Below are 18,260 nucleotides of genomic sequence, written 5' to 3' on the forward strand. Positions count from 1 at the left end.
ATCTTGCCATCGAGGAGTTCTTGGCCCACCACAAGTAATTCCACACCTTCCCCTGTATGACTAGCTTGGATCTGGAGATGCTCGACCAATAGGAAGGCCTCGATCGCTCGTCACGACAAATTCTATGGAGTCCAACAGAAAATGCGTCGCGCTCAGCCTGTCAATTCTGGGCCGAGTCCCAGAATCGGCCCTTGGTCCCGTCCTGTATTCGGCCCTCGGCCCAATCAACTCGGACACCCACCGCTCGACCTATCCGAATCGACCACTCGCACGAACTTAATATTCGGTCCAACTTGGCACTCGGCCCTTGGCCCTTGGACCACTCAGGCCTCAACCCACTCGGCCCACTTGGCCCTCGGACCGCCCTCAGACCAGCCGAATTCACCCATCGGACCGCTTGCATTTGGCCCACCTGACTTGGCCCTCGATCAATCGACCACTTGGCTCTCGGACAACCACACTGGCCAAATTTGACATTCGGCCCTTTCTCATTCGGTCCTTAGCCATTCGGATGGGCCGAATTAGACACTCGGCCCCTGCAATTCATGCCTATTGGGTCGAAATTGGATTTATTCAAAATTTTAATATCTAATCCTTGAAACCTACCCAGAGACCATATAAAGCTGAAAGCACATCATAGCTCTATCACTAGGCGGAAATCTATTGAAAGTAGTTCAAAATTTGGCTATGAAGGGTCCTTCAAATTGTGCATGGTGTTTAGCATAACGGCCCTGCGGGCCGGGGGGGACTGCCCCCTCCCCCCCCCCCCCCTAGACCCCCGCAGAGGGGGCTCTGTCCCCTCCACACCTCCCCCAAGTAGGTTGTGGAGAATATGTGTGCCATAACAGGTCCTCCAAATTAGATCCTAGTGTAGTAATGACTCTACACAAGCATGGATTCTCACTTGTAAAAGAGCAACCAAAAGCCCATACTCGAACAAAGACAAACAGAGACCCTAGAATCTCAATGGGCCAATCTAGCCAACGAGGGCAAAAAGGCCACACCACAAAAACACGTATGTGTTGCATTCGGACTGCATCTAGTCAAAGTAGAAAGCAATAACATCAAGCTACAACTACGAGGATGACTAGACATGACAGTCCTGACAATAAATGCACCTTGAACGGCACTACACAAACGACCCAAGATATCAATGGAGAATCCAGATCTAGTCATGCAGTTGGGGACTCAAGGGCATTTTTCAGATAGCTTAAATTTATAAGCCACGACCCGGAGGATGAAGTCATAGTACCACCTGCTTATCTTAGGGTCAAACTCACCGTAACAAGGGAGCACTGTGTCGATGCTCTCATCAATGAAGGAGCTAATTTTAACGTCTTGACCTATGAAACATGGACCCTACTAGGCCAACCAGAGCTCACACTAACTGATGCAACTCTTGATCCTTATGGGGGACACCCACAAGCACTTATAGGGAAGTGCAAAATCCTTGTAACTATTGAAACTGAAAGCTTACCTATCCTATTCCATGTTCCTCCAATTAGTGCTAATTGTGGAAAAGAAACCCTCCTAGGAAGACCCTTCAAGAGGACGACAAAGTGTGAGGCTGATTACGTAGCACACAGAGGATACACTTGACACTACTGGGTGTGAGGATAATCACAACCTTTAGTAAGGGTGACCTCATCGAACCTCGAGGGAAAGGCAAGGAAGGTGTTGACATAACAATCAAACCTAGTAACGAGAGCAAGGACTTGTTGAAAGAGTTTATACAAGCTCATGCTGAACAGAGAGAACTAGTGAGCGAGGCCATGCTTGAAACAAGAAAGTCGGGAGACAATGCCAAGGACAGGCTTTGGACTTACAAATATCGTAGAAGACCACAAAAGAAGCCCAAGCCTCACAAACAAAGGCATCAATGGAGAGCCAGCACAATGCCATGATGGATATCCAAATCGTTGCTACATGCTCAACGGTATTACGCAACCGATAGATTTGGGTACCAAAGTCCCCTACTAAATCAGCTCTATAGCTGAAGGCCAGATCGTGTCAAAAGCAAAGAAGTGAAGGAGGAAATCTAGATGAAAATCCAAGTCTTCACTCAACAAGGTTGGAGTGACTGAGCCCCTCGTGAAAATCAAGAAACCAAACGGGACTATTCAAAGGGTAGATCCTCAGCCTAGCGTACTTAACAAGCGAATATCATATGTACCTATCAAGTGTGCACAAAGACCACTAGTGCCCAAGGAGCCTTTGATTTTCCAAGAGGATAATGAGCACCACATGTGAAATGTTGCTCATGGTAAGGTTGATTTCTCAACAAAGCACATGGCAGAATCATCTAACAGCCATGAGCAAATCTTCTAGCCAATGCCAAGTCCACCTAGGAGTGCCAAATCTCCTACACCCTCTTTCCCTAAATAGACATAAGAAGCACAACAACAGTCGTCAAGTGCAACTGCTCAATCCCAATCTCTATCTCTAGCTAAGCTTCCAAATGTCCAAGAGCTGGAACATGACACCACCTGTAGCTCTCGGCCCAAGGATATGCCTGTGCAATCTATTATGACTAGATCAATCGAGGCTCAATCTGCACAAGTGAATGCTCAAAGGGAAACAAAAGACACGACCACTTTTGATCTACTTAAGGATTTGACACCGCAGTCTACCAACAGTAGTCAGTCCATTAAACTAGCCATTACTACTTCCAATCAAGGATCACAACAGTCACAACAGTCACAACCTTTGGCCGTGACCCCTTGCAGAATATGTCCTTTTAGAAATCTACCTATGGAAGAGGTGTCGCAACCAACATCCTTGACACCTCCAGCACTTCCAAAGCACCTAAAGCCTAGGCTTGAGGACAAATCTCTCAAAGAGGTGGCCAAGGAGAGGGCGCGTCTGACCAATCAACCTAGCAAGGCTATTCAGTAGGCCGCAGCCATGCCCCATGAGGACACACTAGAGAAAGAGAATGTTGAGGCCCAACCAAACACATCAACGGTTGACCTGGTTTAGGGTCCTTAGTCCTTAAAGGATGCATCGCAATTGCCCAAGAAAAAGAGGAGAAAACAACAGCAGTTGCTAGTGGCTGTAGACAACAAGAAGATTGAGACCAAAAGCACCGATGAGCTAAGGAATAAAGCATCGAGTCCATCTACCAATGAGCCCATTGCCATCTCTCCTAACAATAGTGAAACCTCAGACACATTTATGTGTTCTGATAAGTCAAAGCAACCATCACCATCAGCAGTTGCTTGCAATACTCAATCCACCGACAAAAGAACTTGCATTGACCAATCAAGTGTAGATACAACACTGTCACAACAGGGTGACAAATCTATACCAGTCGCATCCAAGGAGAACCATGACCCAATAACAACGAAGCCTTAGGAGAAACATGGAAACCTTGAGGACATAAGCAATCCCAGATTTGACCAATCTTGCTCGTCTAGGCCTGGGCCCCCAGCTTTGCTAAAGCCTAGGGAAACTGCTAGAACCTTGCATGAGATAGCAACTGAGCAAGCCCTCATTGAACATAGAAGTATTGCAGAATGCTTAACTGAGTTGGATGCTAAGCTCAAAGTGTTTGCACATGTCTACATCCTTGCAGACATGGGCCGCATTCCCTAGGGAGCAGCTTGAAGAATACTTGCCATTTCCCCTATCCTAGGAAGAGCAAGAACATCTTAACGAGAACTATGACAGGCTCTTGCATGAAAGCATACAACTCATCTCTGACAAGGAAGCCGACAAATTATGCTTAACTGTGACATTCAATGATGTGCTCTGCCAACCAAATCTCTTAGAGATAGAGCAACTAAAGCAACAGTTAGAGGGTCGAAGTCAATTTGAAGAACGTTGGTTTGAAAACTGCGTTACAATGGCCAAAATGGGAGCCCAGATTATGACAGTCTCAGAGGAGCGATTGGCCAAATGGCGGTCTCAAAGAGACCCAACCTATGTGGCGCCAACTTCCTTTCAAGTGCTAACTGCCATTCGGGGTATGGACTTAGTCGGAACTAGTCAAGAAAACGCTCTGGTTGATAAGATTCTCACTGAGGAGGAGCTACATGTTGCGAGTAGGCTCAAACAAGGTACCATGCTACTTGATGTTGCAAAATATCTATTGTTATTGAGTAAGCTATCACGAGTACTGGATGAGTGTGCCATACTCCAGTATAATCCTGATTTCTACAACTGGTTTTTATCCTCACGAAGCGACATGGATGCATAAATTGTACATAAAAGAATAATGTGTTTTGTGATTGTGAATAAATAATACCCAAGCGAGCACACACACAAGCAATGATAGTCAGGCGCAGGGAGAAAATTTTGGGTTTGACAAGCTGAGCTCCTAGGGTTCTCCTCTCACCACATGTTTAGAAGTTGTGTGACCATTCTTGCCTCCGGGTAGAGGGTAGGTAGTCCTCATGACTACCATAGGAAGCCCTAACCAAAGCCTTGAAAGTGTATATGGGGCACCGTCCTTTCTACAAGCTCTCCCTCCGCTTCCAATCTCCCCTTTCGGGGACGAGTCCTACCCCAGTTCATCACAACCAATCCGTGTGATTCGGGGTGAGCAAAAATCTACTACTAGGCTGGAATACGCCTCGGGTCGAAGCAGGACGAATATTATCACGAGGGCCATCCCTCTACAATGACTAATATGCACTTGATGATCTACTAATTAATCCCTATCGTGCGAATAATTCCATCATGCATCAGGGCCTAACCCTTGGTTCACTTTTTACAGGTTTTCTCACAATAACCGTCATGGAGCACATAGTGCAGCTGGCCTGCAAGGAAGCTCTCCACCGTTGGACGGAGCATAAGGCACTAGCACCTCCACCAGAACGCTATTGCCTACTCTAAAGAGGTACGCGCCAAAAAGAGGCCCCTAGCGACACCTGTCATGTAAGCCCTCGCCAGACGCTCGGGCACAAGGTGCTCGAAAGAGGAGAAGGCAGGTAGAAACAAGAGGGAATTTGGTGAATTATTTTAAAGCATTCTTGAAACAACTGTGGCCAGGGACTACACCATTCGGGTCCCAGACGATATCTTCCTTGCCCAGCTTGACAGGAGCCCACCACCGGCACAACCCCACTCGTCTGATCACCCAAATTCACCCCGCCTCATACAAATAGAATAGGCCCTATGTTGCATAAGTTGCTTGCCAAATGCCATCTTGTCATAACTTTTTGTCCTTAAGTGGTTAAAGGGGCAGGCTCCCCAACTGTACAAACCTCCCTTATCGACTACTAATACAAGTCACATCTTTAACAAGCACCGATGATATGCATCGCAGTCAACACCATAGGATTTAGATAAAGTAATATCTTCTTGCGTTGCATGTGTTCATTATAATTGATGCATGTGACTTGCATATACTCTCATGAAGTGTTCAAGTGGAGACGACACAGGTCTTTGTATGAAAGTGTTTAATGCCCAAGTCACCCCAAGACCATCAACCTCACAAAGATCCATGGTGGAATCCTCACCGCCGAAAGTGAAAATCACCCTTGTCGATCGCCCACATCGCATGGCCCAAAGCATGATTAGTGGCCATCTCTCTCTTTCTGGGTCAAACTCTACACCTGGCACTCATGGCAACTGTTACCTCAATTGTACCAACATCGCACGTTACAAAGAGGTTTTGCAAAATCTCCCATGTATCTCCCTATCTCAACCACTGTTCCTCTAGCAACAAGGCTAGGGCACAATCATCGTTGTAATATCCATTTCCAGAGCCTTCGAATCTCGACATTTCCAACCCATTGAAAGGCTGAGCTGATAGCCTCAATGTATTGCAATGGTTGTACTCATGTTATTCTCTTTTTTTTTTTTTAAGAGAGAAAATAGAAAAGAAAAAAAAAGAAAAGGAACAAAAAGACACTCACAATCATAGCACGACACCTAGGGGTCCTCAAATTAGGTACGCCCAGTGACCTTGGTCGGCTGGCTCCGTCCCTAGTCCCCTAGCCCTCTACACATCCCCCACAATTGTTCAAGGCACCTGACCCGATTGCACGATTCCTTTTTGCACTCCATCTTAGTATCATTGCAATCGATCGTGGTAAGCACCGCACGAATGGCCATGAAAAGTCCACCGCACTTGTCGAGCAAGCCCAATAGCTACTAGCTAGCGAAAGTTCGGTGTCCCTGTGTTCAATTATGCTACATCGCGCTGTCACAATGCAAAGGATGTTTCATACACCTTCATGTGTACTTCTCCTCAACATGGACAACTTTGCTTCATCCACATATTGTTATGAGGAACTAGACCCGCGGTCTTCTAACTACATAATATCGAAGTATGCACGAGCATTAACATAATATCTACACCAAAATATATGCACAGTTTGGGTCCTCAAGTGCCAGACAATACTCTCAACTTGCTTAGAGTTCGACCTATCTCCCAAACTCATCCATCTACATCTTGTGCAAGATAAGAAGACTAGCACTACCCCCAGGGAGAGACCACATATGCGAGGTTTTCAATCGCAAGTACTGAAGACTCCATCAAATGCATCGTCATCTCTTCATCATCAGTCAATTCTAACCTCTTGACCATCCCCATCATGCAGGCCCACCAAACAATCGGCCTGTGCAGAATCCCCACAAACCACCACCTGTGCGAGCCCCTAGTGCAATTCCCAACAACGACCAGCCCTACCCCCAACTCTAACCACCCTAACACTATCCACCCACATGAACAACAAGGCCCCAACGACCTTCATCCACCCCACCACCAAAAATCCTCCAAGGCAACCACAGACGTCCCTGCCACCCACGTCTTTGATGCACGCTAAAGCCTCCTACCTACAACGATGAGTGCCATGGGATTGGCACTTGTCTAGGAGGGGGTTAATGTTAGCCCTCAAACGAACAAGGTGGAAAAGCCGAAAAATCCAAAGCAGAAGACAAGGCCAAGGCAAAAGTGAAACAGAAAACAAAGGCACGCCAAGAAGAATCTAGAAACATAAGTGCTAAAAAGTCATAAATCAAGGAAAAGGTGCAGGAGAAGAAGCGTGAGTCTATACTGTTGTAAAAAAGTGCAAGGCGCGCCTTGATTTATTTTAAGAGTGTGGGGCTCTCACCCATGCAATTTGTAAAGGTAGACATGCGGTGGAAAGGAAGCTAGGAAGATAGCAGGACAATGGGAAAAAGGGCCTAGGCCACGACCGGCCATGTAAAAAAGGGGATAAGGGGATGACTGCCCAAAAGTGATTTAGGGTTTTGCATATAAAGTTGAAAAGTGAATGAGAAGGTCATTCTTGTGTGTGACCAAAAGTAACTCTCTTCTTCTTCCTCTTCTTCTTGTTCTTGCTTGCTTGAGTGTGTGCTTGAGAGAGGGAGTGTGAGAGTGTGAGGGAGTGAGTGTGTGAGGGTGTGAGGGTGAGGGACCATGGTGGAGAAGCTCTCCTCCCTTCTTCTCTTCTCTTCTCTTACTCACAACAATGGAGTTTGGAGCGTGGAGCTTGAGGATCGAGCTTGCTTGAAGCTTGCACTTGGATCATGGAGCTACCGGAGTGCTTGGGAGAGGAGGCAACTCGATCGGGCATGGAGGTAAGCTCACTATACCCGTAGATAGATAGCACGTCAGCTATGTGAGAGGTAGCCATTAGTGCTCTGCTTGGAACGCTTGAAACAATAAGCGAACAGTGGGTCTTGGCAGTTGAGTGAGAGCTCCCACAGAAGAAGAGTGGATTGTAGAAAAATGGTTGTGTTGAGAAAAAGGTAATGTTAAGAAAAAATATGGATGGGAATTTGTGTTAAGGAAGTGAAAGTAATGAAGATGCACTTTGTGAGACTTTTATTGTGTTGTGTAAGGGAAATAAAATAGCATGGGAACAAGCTTTAATGGAAAGGATGGTTGATTAAATTCAATGTTTGTATGATTTTTTTTAAAATAAAAAGGTTAGAGGTTTCGGGATAAGCAAAGAAGAAGAAGAAGCCAATGATGTCGCTTTTCGGATATAGGGGTCTACAAGAAATAGTTGTGTCTTTAGGACCGAGACACTATGAGAAATTGGACTATGTGAGGTGAGGCAAGGTGGCATGAAAGAGAGGGCGATGCAATTGAGACCTCTCTCTCTCTCTCTCTCTCTCTCTCTCTCTCTCTCTCTCTCTCTCTCTCTCTCTCTCTCTCTCTCTCTCTCTCTCTCTCTCTCTCTCTCTCTCTCTTGTGTATGTGCATGTGCATGTGCGTGTGCATGTGCGTGTGCGTGTGCGTGTGCGTGCGTGTGTGTGTGCTTTGGTTTAGTATGACAGCAGGACTTGCAAAGGGATGGGGGCGAGGTTGCAAGGACAGAGAAGTGCAAAAAGGCATGGATAGGAGAGCCAAAATTGTATGATTCCCCTATCATGTTGACTTTCACCCTAAACCTATGTGTGCCCCTAACAATTGACTTTGTTGCCATTGCTAATCTACATGTGGTAGGGCTCTAACGCATAACCAAATGGAGTGAGGTTGATTACACACAGATGCTCACTTTGCAACAAGTATTGATCACACAAAATACTTCTTTAGTAGTCCTTTACATATTGTAGAGGATATGACATGATGTTTACGTGTTAAACAGTCGAACTGCCCCACCCCTCCCCCCATAGTTAAACAGTCGAACATATCGGAGAGGATATGAAATGATGTTTGCGTGTTAAATAGTCAAACTCTATCATCCTTCATGAGATTCACATACTCCATCAAATTGTTTCTAACTTGTTCACCTTACTTGCATTGAGTTTCCATGAAAACTTGGTCATCCCAATCAAAGTAGTCATTTAGAGACTTATCCACAACAAGCAAATCATTCAAATCAAGTTGCACAGGGGTGTTTTCTTCCTCCTCTTCATGATAAATGAGAATATTATAGTAAATGCTACATGCATTGATAATCTTTGGCAAGGATTGCATGTTAGTGTTTTAAATAGGCTTTCCAAGATACAACTATGATCCTTTTGGCCTTCAAAATGCCCACTCAACCACTATACATGTAGAAGATTACATATAGCTATAACTGCATCTATCTTCTGTAATGAGTTAGGCTAACCAATATTTACATGTCAAAAATGCATGTTGGCATCCATAATCCCCTAAGCTATTATGTTATAGTATCCATATCGATTGTACCAATTTGCACCATTTTCAAGTGGGGGAAGGTTCAATTTGATAGTATGTAAGGTTGAGAGAGAGAGAGAGAGAGAGAGAGAGAGTATGTGTGTGTGTGTGTGCTTTAATGGTTTAGTACGACAGTAGGACTTGCAAAGGGATGGGGGCGAGGTTGCAAGGACAGAGAAGTTCAAAAAGGCATGGATAGGAGAGCCAAAATTGTCTGATTCCCCTATCATGTTGACTTTCACCCTAAACCTATGTGTGCCCCTGACAATTGACTTTGTTGCCATTGCTAATCTACATGTGGTAGGGCTCTAATGCATAACCAAATGGAGTGAGGTTGATTACACACAGATGCTCACTTTGCAACAAGTATTGATCACTCAAATTACTTCTTTAGTAGTCCTTTACATATTGGAGAGGATATGACATGATGTTTACGTGTTAAAGAGTTGAACTGCCTCCTCCCCCCCCCCCCCCCCTCCCAACTTTTGAAAGGGGAGTTTCTTTGCCTAGTCTATACTATTAGTTAAGGAGAGGTGAGGGGCGGGTGCCACATGGCAGGCCCCCACCTCCCCCACAAAAAAAAAAGAGAACGCGGAGGCGAGTGCCACACGTCCAGCACCCGCCCCCCCCCCCCCCCCGCGCAAAAATCGCACCCGCTCCGGTGCGAAGCGAGTCTTGGTGCGGAGCGCCTAGTTTGTTAAGTAATAGACGAAGGTGCACTTTCACTTTTTTGTAAAATGTCTCCTTTAAGTGTATAAAAGCTTCGTGCCTGTAACCAGCCTTATATCTCCTCAAACGTTTTTTAAAAATCAGTTAGGTACGAGAGAGAGAGAGAGAGAGAGAGAGAGAGAGAGTTAGGCGGGGCGGGGGGATGGGATAGGTGTCTCTCGCAGGAGTGTTTGCTGACTCGCCGAGATATGATTAATCCATGAAATTGTCCGTCGAAGGCGAGTTCTGTCCTGCTGATCTATGTTGGCCATCTCCCGGCTGTTGCTGACATTCTCTCTCCTGAGTCCGTAAAACGAATGGCTGTCCGGGTGAGCCTGTAACTACCAAAGAAGAAGAAGAAGAAGCAGAAGCAGCAGCAGAAGGGGTGGTTATGGCAGCCACCACTACGTCTGTGATCGTGGATGATTCCGGTATCATGCGCCTCTTGCACCCTTCCGACTTGTCAAAGACTCGTGAAATGCTGCAGGCCTGCTCTTCTTTCCGCTCCAAAGTCATCCGTTTCCACCAGGTGATCGATCTCTCTTCTCTAGACGATTTTGCTCTCTCTCTCTCTCTCTCTCTCTCTCTCGTCTCAGGAACTCCATGTTGGAAATCTCTTGTATCAGTGCTTCCATGATTTTTCATTTTACATCTCTCTTGGCTATGCAGGCAGATGCTTCCACGAGTTTTCCTCTTACATCTCTCTCTTGGCTTATGCAGACGTCAAAGCAAGTAATCGACCAGGCATCCGAAGAGGCCGAGAGAGTGGAGGCTGAAAAAATGAAAGCTATCGAAGCAAGGCATCTAGTTGCCTTGGAGATCACTTCAAGGCCGCAGAAGCTCGCGGATCAGAGGCTTGAAATCGAGAGAAGGCGAGAGGAGCTAGAGGTAAACAAACAGACAAACAAGCATCCTGAACGTTTGTTTCTTTTCTTCCTTTCGAGAGCTCATGTTTCCATGTCAGGCGTAGCAAGTTATAACAGCTTTTTCTCTCAGGATTTACATGCGCCTTACGATAGGATTGACATGCAGCCTAACTAGGCTTTTTCTGTAAGTTCATGCGAATGCAGTAGCCAAATTCTTGCTATACATTTAGCTTGACAGCATGTGAAACAAAGATGTTGATCAAGAAGGAACTCTTGAGTCCAGGTTGCATAGCTTCTGTGATAAGCTTTTCAAGTGCAATGTCAATATGGCACTAGCTACCTAAATTACGGGAATATTCAAGGACCACTTTGAGATAATTCCATCATCTTGGGCCATCAAGGTTCAATAGATTCTCTAGAAAAAACACCATTAAGTAGATCGATATTATGAAACAAATATGTTATTTGAGAAGGAATCGCCAAGTCCGTTGGAATTAGCATAGCTTTAGTGATAAGGTGCTAAAGTGCAATATTACAATGAGACTAGCTATCTCAATTGCAATACTTATCCAATGACTACTTGAGATAATTCATCGCCTTGGCACCAAGATTTAATAGATTTTCCAAGGAAGAGCTATGCCAACATGGCAAGCTTATATCATTTGTGCTATAGTTTTCGAAACTAGTTTACATGTTAGGCGATTATTAACTAAAAATGGTCTTGTTAGTTGCAAGCATATTGTCAAAAGCCTTTTGTATTATATTTAAGATGCATTGTTTACATAGAGGTACTAGTGTTTAATGTTAAGAAATATAATAGATAATTTTTCTCATAGTCTCTACCATCAAGAAATAAGTAGATTAATGATATTGTCTTGAAATTGATGGCTTAGTGATGAATACTTGGGGCCATACTTGTGAGGTTGTGGGTCCAACTTTTGCCAGGTGCATCACTTGATTGGACATACTATGCTCACAGAATGTGCTCTTGTAAGTTTGGGCTATTGCTTATTTGAACACCCCATTGGTCCTTCTCCTTTTTAGGATCATCCAGGAGGAGGTTTCCAATGGGATCAAGCTCTCTTGTTTTTTCAATTTCCAAGCTATCCTATTTGCATATGGTGAAAACATCCATGCTTCTTGTCCACTCTCTTGGCTAATATTTGAAAGGGATGTCCTTCCTTTGTGAGTGTTCAAGCGTATGCCTTATCTCAAAAAAGAAAAAATAGTTTGATATTATCAATGTGTACGTGTGCACATGCATGCATATGCATGTTTAACTTTTCTTTAAAAATGGAAAGGGAAGTGCTTCCTTTGTGAGTGTTCAAGTGTATGCCTTATCTCAGAAAAGAAAAAATAGTTTGATATTATCAATGTGTGTGTGTGCACATGCATGCATATGCATGTTTAACTTTTCTTTAAAAATGGTTTTTCAAGTCATGAATGAAAGACAAACATAATAGGATCCAAAAAATTTGAAACATTTAACAAGTTGTAAAGGGACATTGGGGTTGCATTGACATGGTGTTTCATGTAATATTATTGTTTTTTTTTTGTAGAAGTTGACTTTGGAATATGAATCGCTTCTACGAGTGAAGGAAGAACAGCATTTATTATTGGGACGATTGACACACTCAAGTGTACAAACATAACAATGTTTGTATCAATGGACATAAACTAAGAATAATTATGTAAAATATCATGAAGATTATGTCTAATATTATTGATGAAGCTATTTCAATTATGATAATATATGGTGTAATAATGGTAGACGACAATTATAGGCTTAAGAAGTGTGGCAAATTAGTATAGAGAGGTCTCATCAATATGTTACTAGTTTCAATTTTCAAAGAGTTTTCTTGTGTGGGCATTGCCATCAATGACACTATGTGTTCTTTGCAAACACATGAGGGCTTTTTTAGAGTTTTGAAATTGGACTGTGGATACCAAATGAACTTGTGTACTTGGTTTTGTGCTTCAATGGTAAGAAGGATTTGCTATCATGTGCATTGAGGAGAGTGTCTTTGTGCTCACTATACTTAATGTCTTATAACTCTCGCCAAAGTTTCCTCATGGTGTCATTTTGGTTAAGTTTCTAAAATAATAACTTTAAGTAGGCATGCTCATATACATTATGTCTTCAAGAGTTGCTCATGAAAGTTGTGATATCTTTACTATTAGTTAAGGGGAGGTGGGGGCGGGTGCCACATGGCAGCCCCCAACCTCCCCACAAAGAAACGCGGGGGTGGGTGCCACGTGTCCAGCACCTGCCCTTGCCGCGAAAATTGTGCCCGCATCAGCTCGAAGCTCCAGGGTGAGTCTAGGCGCGGAGGGCCAAGACGTCACTTATTATTGAGCAACCAAAGATCTTGGGTTGTGTGCTTGAGCATCACAAAGTGTATAGGTGACATTACTTCAGTTGAAGTACCAACATTAGACTCCACATATTCAACAAATATGGAATTCTTATAATACTTTGTACTCCCTATCACATGTCACAACAATGAAACACAAAAAATATTCGTGGCACAAAGAAATTAGATTACATTACATGTGTGGAACTAATGGATACCACCCATGAATGAGGCCCAATGGACATTTAATTAGGGAGATTAGCCATCCAAGTGGCTACTCTACTCAAGGCCATTCAAAACTAATGACAAACTAAAGGCCGTTGGGTAAACTCCAAGAAAACCCAATGACCTTCTCCCACTTGTATGTGAGAGCTTTGGTGAAGAAGGGAACGTGTATTTGCCTTACACTTCTTGTGTGCAATGAATCTCTCTCTCTCTCTCTCTCTCTCTCTCTCTCTCTCTCTCTCTCTCTCTCTCTCTCTTTCACATTAGAGGATTGGTTGGGGATGATGGCTCAAACTATGCTCTGATGCCATCTTTCTTCTTTGTGCAAATTAGGCATTGCCTATCACACACGTCATTGCCCACGTATTAATACTATTGCATTGTTGTTGTGACACTTCCCTTTCACACCAACGTGATAGACACTATTTGCTATACCCCGTGTGCAGACGCTATTCATTGCTCAATAGTAGAGGGCTTGCAACTCGACTATGTGAGGACCCATGTCTTGCAGAAGTTAAGGATCACCTCTGTGAGGACCCATGTCTACAAAAGTTACCTTCATAGTCGACAATTGCATAGTCATCCTTCTTTTCTTGTACGCAAGTTACCTTCATTTCTTTCTTAACTATTGTTGTATGTGGAACTAACTAATTATTAAAAACCTTTGAAAAGTTATCAAACTTATTTTAATTGGGTTCACAGGTGTAGCTCAGTAAAGGAGTATGAAGTTCTATATGCAGTTCTTGCATTTTTGTTATGTAGCATTTTTACTAATGGTGTTTAGACATTCGATGTATTTTGAAGAAAAGTATCTCTGTAGATAAGTTTTTGTGTTGTTTAAATACATGGAGAATCTCAAAAGGAGAATATGTATACTTATATCATAAGGATTCCTTACCATTTTTCTTACATCTTATACTTCACATGTTAAGTGCATATGAGTTAACATTGTCCTACATGTTAAGTGCATATGAGTTAGCGTTGTTGTTTCTAGTAAAAATTAATGTTGTGAAGTTTTAGGAGCTTGTGTACCAGTTGCGAGCTTGTCATGGTGCAAGACAATGTTTGCTGTCAAGAATTTGAGTGCATGTGGCCATCATTTTTTGGAGGTCGTACGTTGCGAAGTCATTGACGTATGTTGATAGGTTTTGACCTGCGACATTTGCCATTCTGTGCTTGTTGTGCCGTATGATGAGTTGTTGGTTCATTGTTTGAAAGGATTGTGACCTGGATTTCTAATATCATTTTGACGTTTGATTTGTCAATGTGGTTGATCTTACACATCGCACCGTTTGTTGTTGCACCTATGGTGAGGTCAATGTTCTTAGTTATCATTGCAATCACTTGAATTGCTATCTCATCTATCTCATGGAAGTTCTTATTATGTAGGGAGGTTTGTAATGATGGCTCATCATTTGTATTTGTCTGAACATTGATGGATTGGATCTGTTTAGTTGTGTAGTATTTGTATAGAATCTACTTGTTGTACTTGCGAACATCTTCCTTGTGTGTGCATATGATTGTTATTTTTTGGACGATGAAATCTAGGATGTCCTTCTTGTTGATCATGCACTAACATAAGCATGCATGTATCTCTTGCTTTTTTGGACAATGATGCATGATCACTTGAAGGAACTATGGGAATGGCAAGTCGCGTGCATGTTGAATTAAGGTTTGGAGAGTGTGTTGCTTTCCATGTGCCCAGTACGAGGAGGACGTGATGTGACATTGTTCACAGAACTTGGTTTAATGGTTGCAAATAGGTGGTAATTGTGCAAGATCATCGAATAATATCGTGAGCTTCTTGCTAAATGGATTGAGCAGTGAGCCTTGGCAAACACTCGTTATCTGACAGATTATTATATCAAATCTTGTCCTTGTCAACATGGACATCTCATCAATGATGATTGTGTCAGCTTCTCTTATTGCAATGTAGTGTCTATCTGTCTCTTGCAATTGTAGTGGATATTGCTCTACATGTACTGGTATCTTGAATTGGTAGTGGATCGTGGTGGATAAGCTACATAGTCTAGTTGCAATTGCTCCTGTGCTTATTGTCAATAGTATGCTCTTATTCTTGGCAATAAGGTTGTAACTATAATAACATACGAGGAAGCTTTTTCCATTGCCTAGTGTGCCACTAACAATGTGTAGCCCATATGTTGCATCGATGAGGTGATTGTAGACAGCTTGTTCTATTGTTAGAGTATTGTCAAAAATTGTTCGAAAATCTTTCATGAGTTATAACATCTTTATCCTTATTGATGCGACGCTACTTTTATAGTGAGAAGTTCTTGAAGTTAATGTGAATGTCACTGGGTTGTTTTTAATGAAAGGGATCTTTTGAATGATCATGTTCATCAATTGGTGGGTTCGGTCCGAGGTGAGTAAGTTTCTTTGTGTGTAGTCTGTGATGAACATTTCAAGGTCTTCCTCGTTGGCCATGAGACCATGGAGTTGGTACTCAATATAGTATGATTGTGCGGAGTTATGGTGCTTATTAATTCACTCTCTGTCATCCTAAAGGTTATTTGTTGCAATAATGTGTTGAAGAAGAAACCAATCTCGTATGCTCCTTCACTGTATTGCCATAAGCGTTGCCGAGAGTGGGTTCGTGATCAGATGCAATGGTGGTTTTGGTGATGTTGTAGTTTTTATGGTAGTGATAGAATATTAAATGCAACGAAAATTAATTTATGCTTGTTTGCGTCCAAGTCTTGCAATTCAAGTCTATAGGGCATCTTTTGTCTGGATGTTTATCTTATCGATCGGCTCTGCCTTCATCGCATACTTAAGCAGGTAGTAAGGGATGGAAGAGTTTGTTACTCGTCATTGAATATTCATGTGAGCTCCGCATAAAGTAATGTTGGGTGATAAGGCACAACATTTTGATGCTCATCTCCAAGATGGTAGTATGTGTATCATTGAGTTTTAGGTTCTGTTGTTGGTTTCGGATTATCGCATGAGGCGTATGGAAATTCGCACTTGCATTTACCGTGGCTATTATATTTGCTTATGTAGTAGGCATGACGGCACCTATGAATTTGCTTTGCCATGATGAGAGCTCTTAGTTTTCTTGTCGAATTGTAGTGATCATCGTTGGATGGAATGTATGCGCATATCTCGTTTGTCGTATTTGCAATGCCTGCCTCATGTAACCATAGGATTATGTGTGCATGTAAGGAGCCCCTATGTTGGATCTCATAACTAATAGCATGGTACTGAATGCACCCAATGCAGGCAGGTCTGCCAAGGATGTACTGGTTGAAGAAAAGCTAGAACCTGGTGTGGAAGAGGATGGCGCACTCGACAGGATAGTCTTTCCATGAGAATTCAAGATTGAACTCCTTTGCGATGCATTCCAACTTGTTGATCTTGGCCCACCTTGTACTGGTGACCTCGTCTACATTGAATGTTTAAAGGAAGAAATGAGGTATTCCCCATGCGTCGACCATTGTGATAAGGTCCTTCGAGTTACGTCGGTGCCAAGATAGGAATCCTAATGTTAAGGCAGGAACATTGTACCGAAGGATGTGCTTGATGACCTCTTCATTGCAACTATGCTTGTTTGCGCACTTGTAGTTGTCAATGTCCCTTTGTAGGCAAGCCATGCTTATGCTATTTGCCATCAAGGTAGCTTGTTTTAGCTGGTATAGAATCAAGATACAAGGCTTGTGTAAGGTGTACACAGGGAACAGAATTGAAGCCCGCATCTTGATGTATTCACTAAGATAGATGTTTCCATCGTAGGCACCATGGCCAAGTGGGAATAAGAATGGAAACATTGCATTTTCCAAGGTGATATCTAGGCAACAGGGTGAGCTTATTGCAAGCAAGCCGTCCGTCTTGAATGTTGTTGTTATTTCAACAAGACGGTTATTATTCCGTAATATGATGCATGCAAACTCGTGTTGATTGTCTCTTTGGAATGCCTATCGTGCATCGGCTTGGCTTGACTACATTGTCAAGCAAATTGTAACATGTTTCATTCTTATGTCCTATTTGGAGCATTGGCTCGAACTGAGAGCTTTTATGATGGAGATCTATAATTTTTTTGATGGATTGCCTACTAAGTATGCAAAGCCCTATCCTTGGATGTAGATATTCTGTTATAGCCATGGGCTTCTGGATTAGTGGATTATGTAGCATATTGAAAGCAAACACATCCACAATATTAGATATAGTCAAGTTAATTCTAGTAGATGGCTCTGAAAGTGATCCATCATTCCAAGAGACTAAAGGGTTGTCGAGAATAGATCGATGGTCTAACATCTCATTTGCAACAATCGCTCCTCATTTTGCAATCCGAGATGGATGTATAAATGATACTCAGTAGTTGAAGATGTAATGGCTTTGCATTGAGGATTCATTTTGTGTAGTCTGGTAAGAGTGACACCACGTATTTGTTTATCTCTTTCTTCAAGATATGGTCAGCATTTAGCTATCATCATCTTGACTCCGTGTTGTTGACATGCAAGGATGAGAATAGTGCTTGACAAAGCCGTTGTTACTTGTATTTGTTTTGTAGATGGTTCATTCTTTTGTGAGTTGACAACATGATGTTGCATTGTGACTATACCATAGGATGTGCACATTGTTAGTCTTCCAATGATGCTTTCACAATCTGTCATCTAAGATGATTCAAATTTTTCTATGTCATGCCAAGTTGCAACAAAGGGTTTTAATGATGTTTTTCTACAAGCCATAGTCTTCTTTTTTCTAGAAGTCTTGAAGAATGCCCTGTGACTTTGCTTCTTCATAGCGTCCATTGATGTTGATGAGAACAATATGTTTTTATCATAAAATTACACTACACTTGTTCATGAAAAAAACATGTTATACTTCGTAATTAATTTTTTTAAAGATAGTTTTTTTTTTACATGCAAGGTTAATGAAATTCTTTTATTAATAGAAATTCTAATAAATAAATTTAATAAATAAACAATAACAATACTTCAAAATTTTTAAAAATCTAAATGAAATGAGAAAAGATGTTATATATCATGCCAAAGAGTTTGCACAAAT

General features: G+C 42.5%; 1 protein-coding gene across 3 annotated transcripts; it reads left to right on the forward strand.

The window, feature by feature from the left end:
• Positions 1-9,919: 9,919 nt before the first annotated feature.
• LOC148008232 (uncharacterized) lies at positions 9,920-12,597 on the forward strand. Of its 3 annotated transcripts, none has more exons than XM_087674374.1 (3): positions 9,920-10,319; positions 10,511-10,678; positions 12,216-12,597. In XM_087674374.1, the coding sequence occupies exons 1-3, from the start codon at positions 10,182-10,184 to the stop codon at positions 12,306-12,308; spliced, it is 399 nt and encodes a 132-aa protein (XP_087530500.1). In that variant the 5' UTR covers positions 9,920-10,181; the 3' UTR covers positions 12,309-12,597. The 3 variants fall into 3 exon arrangements, with proteins under 3 accessions (XP_087530500.1, XP_087530501.1, XP_087530502.1); XM_087674375.1 differs by having other exon boundaries at positions 12,219-12,597; XM_087674376.1 differs by lacking the exon at positions 12,216-12,597 and adding an exon at positions 10,787-11,432.
• Positions 12,598-18,260: the final 5,663 nt, after the last annotated feature.

This window comes from Lygodium microphyllum, unplaced genomic scaffold (genome assembly GCF_053477565.2).
Source record: "Lygodium microphyllum isolate KBCC unplaced genomic scaffold, Lygodium_microphyllum_v1.1.10 scaffold_240, whole genome shotgun sequence".
NCBI lineage: Eukaryota > Viridiplantae > Streptophyta > Polypodiopsida > Schizaeales > Lygodiaceae > Lygodium > Lygodium microphyllum.

What these genes read in the sequence shown, in the direction of transcription:
- LOC148008232 (XM_087674374.1), top strand. Translation starts at nt 10,182, where the DNA reads ATGGCAGCCACCACTACGTCTGTGATCGTGGATGATTCCGGTATCATG. An exon ending in AAGTCATCCGTTTCCACCAG is followed by an intron (nt 10,320 to 10,510) that starts GTGATCGATCTC and finishes TGGCTTATGCAG; the next exon opens with ACGTCAAAGCAAGTAATCGA. An exon ending in GAAGGCGAGAGGAGCTAGAG is followed by an intron (nt 10,679 to 12,215) that starts GTAAACAAACAG and finishes TTTTTTTTGTAG; the next exon opens with AAGTTGACTTTGGAATATGA.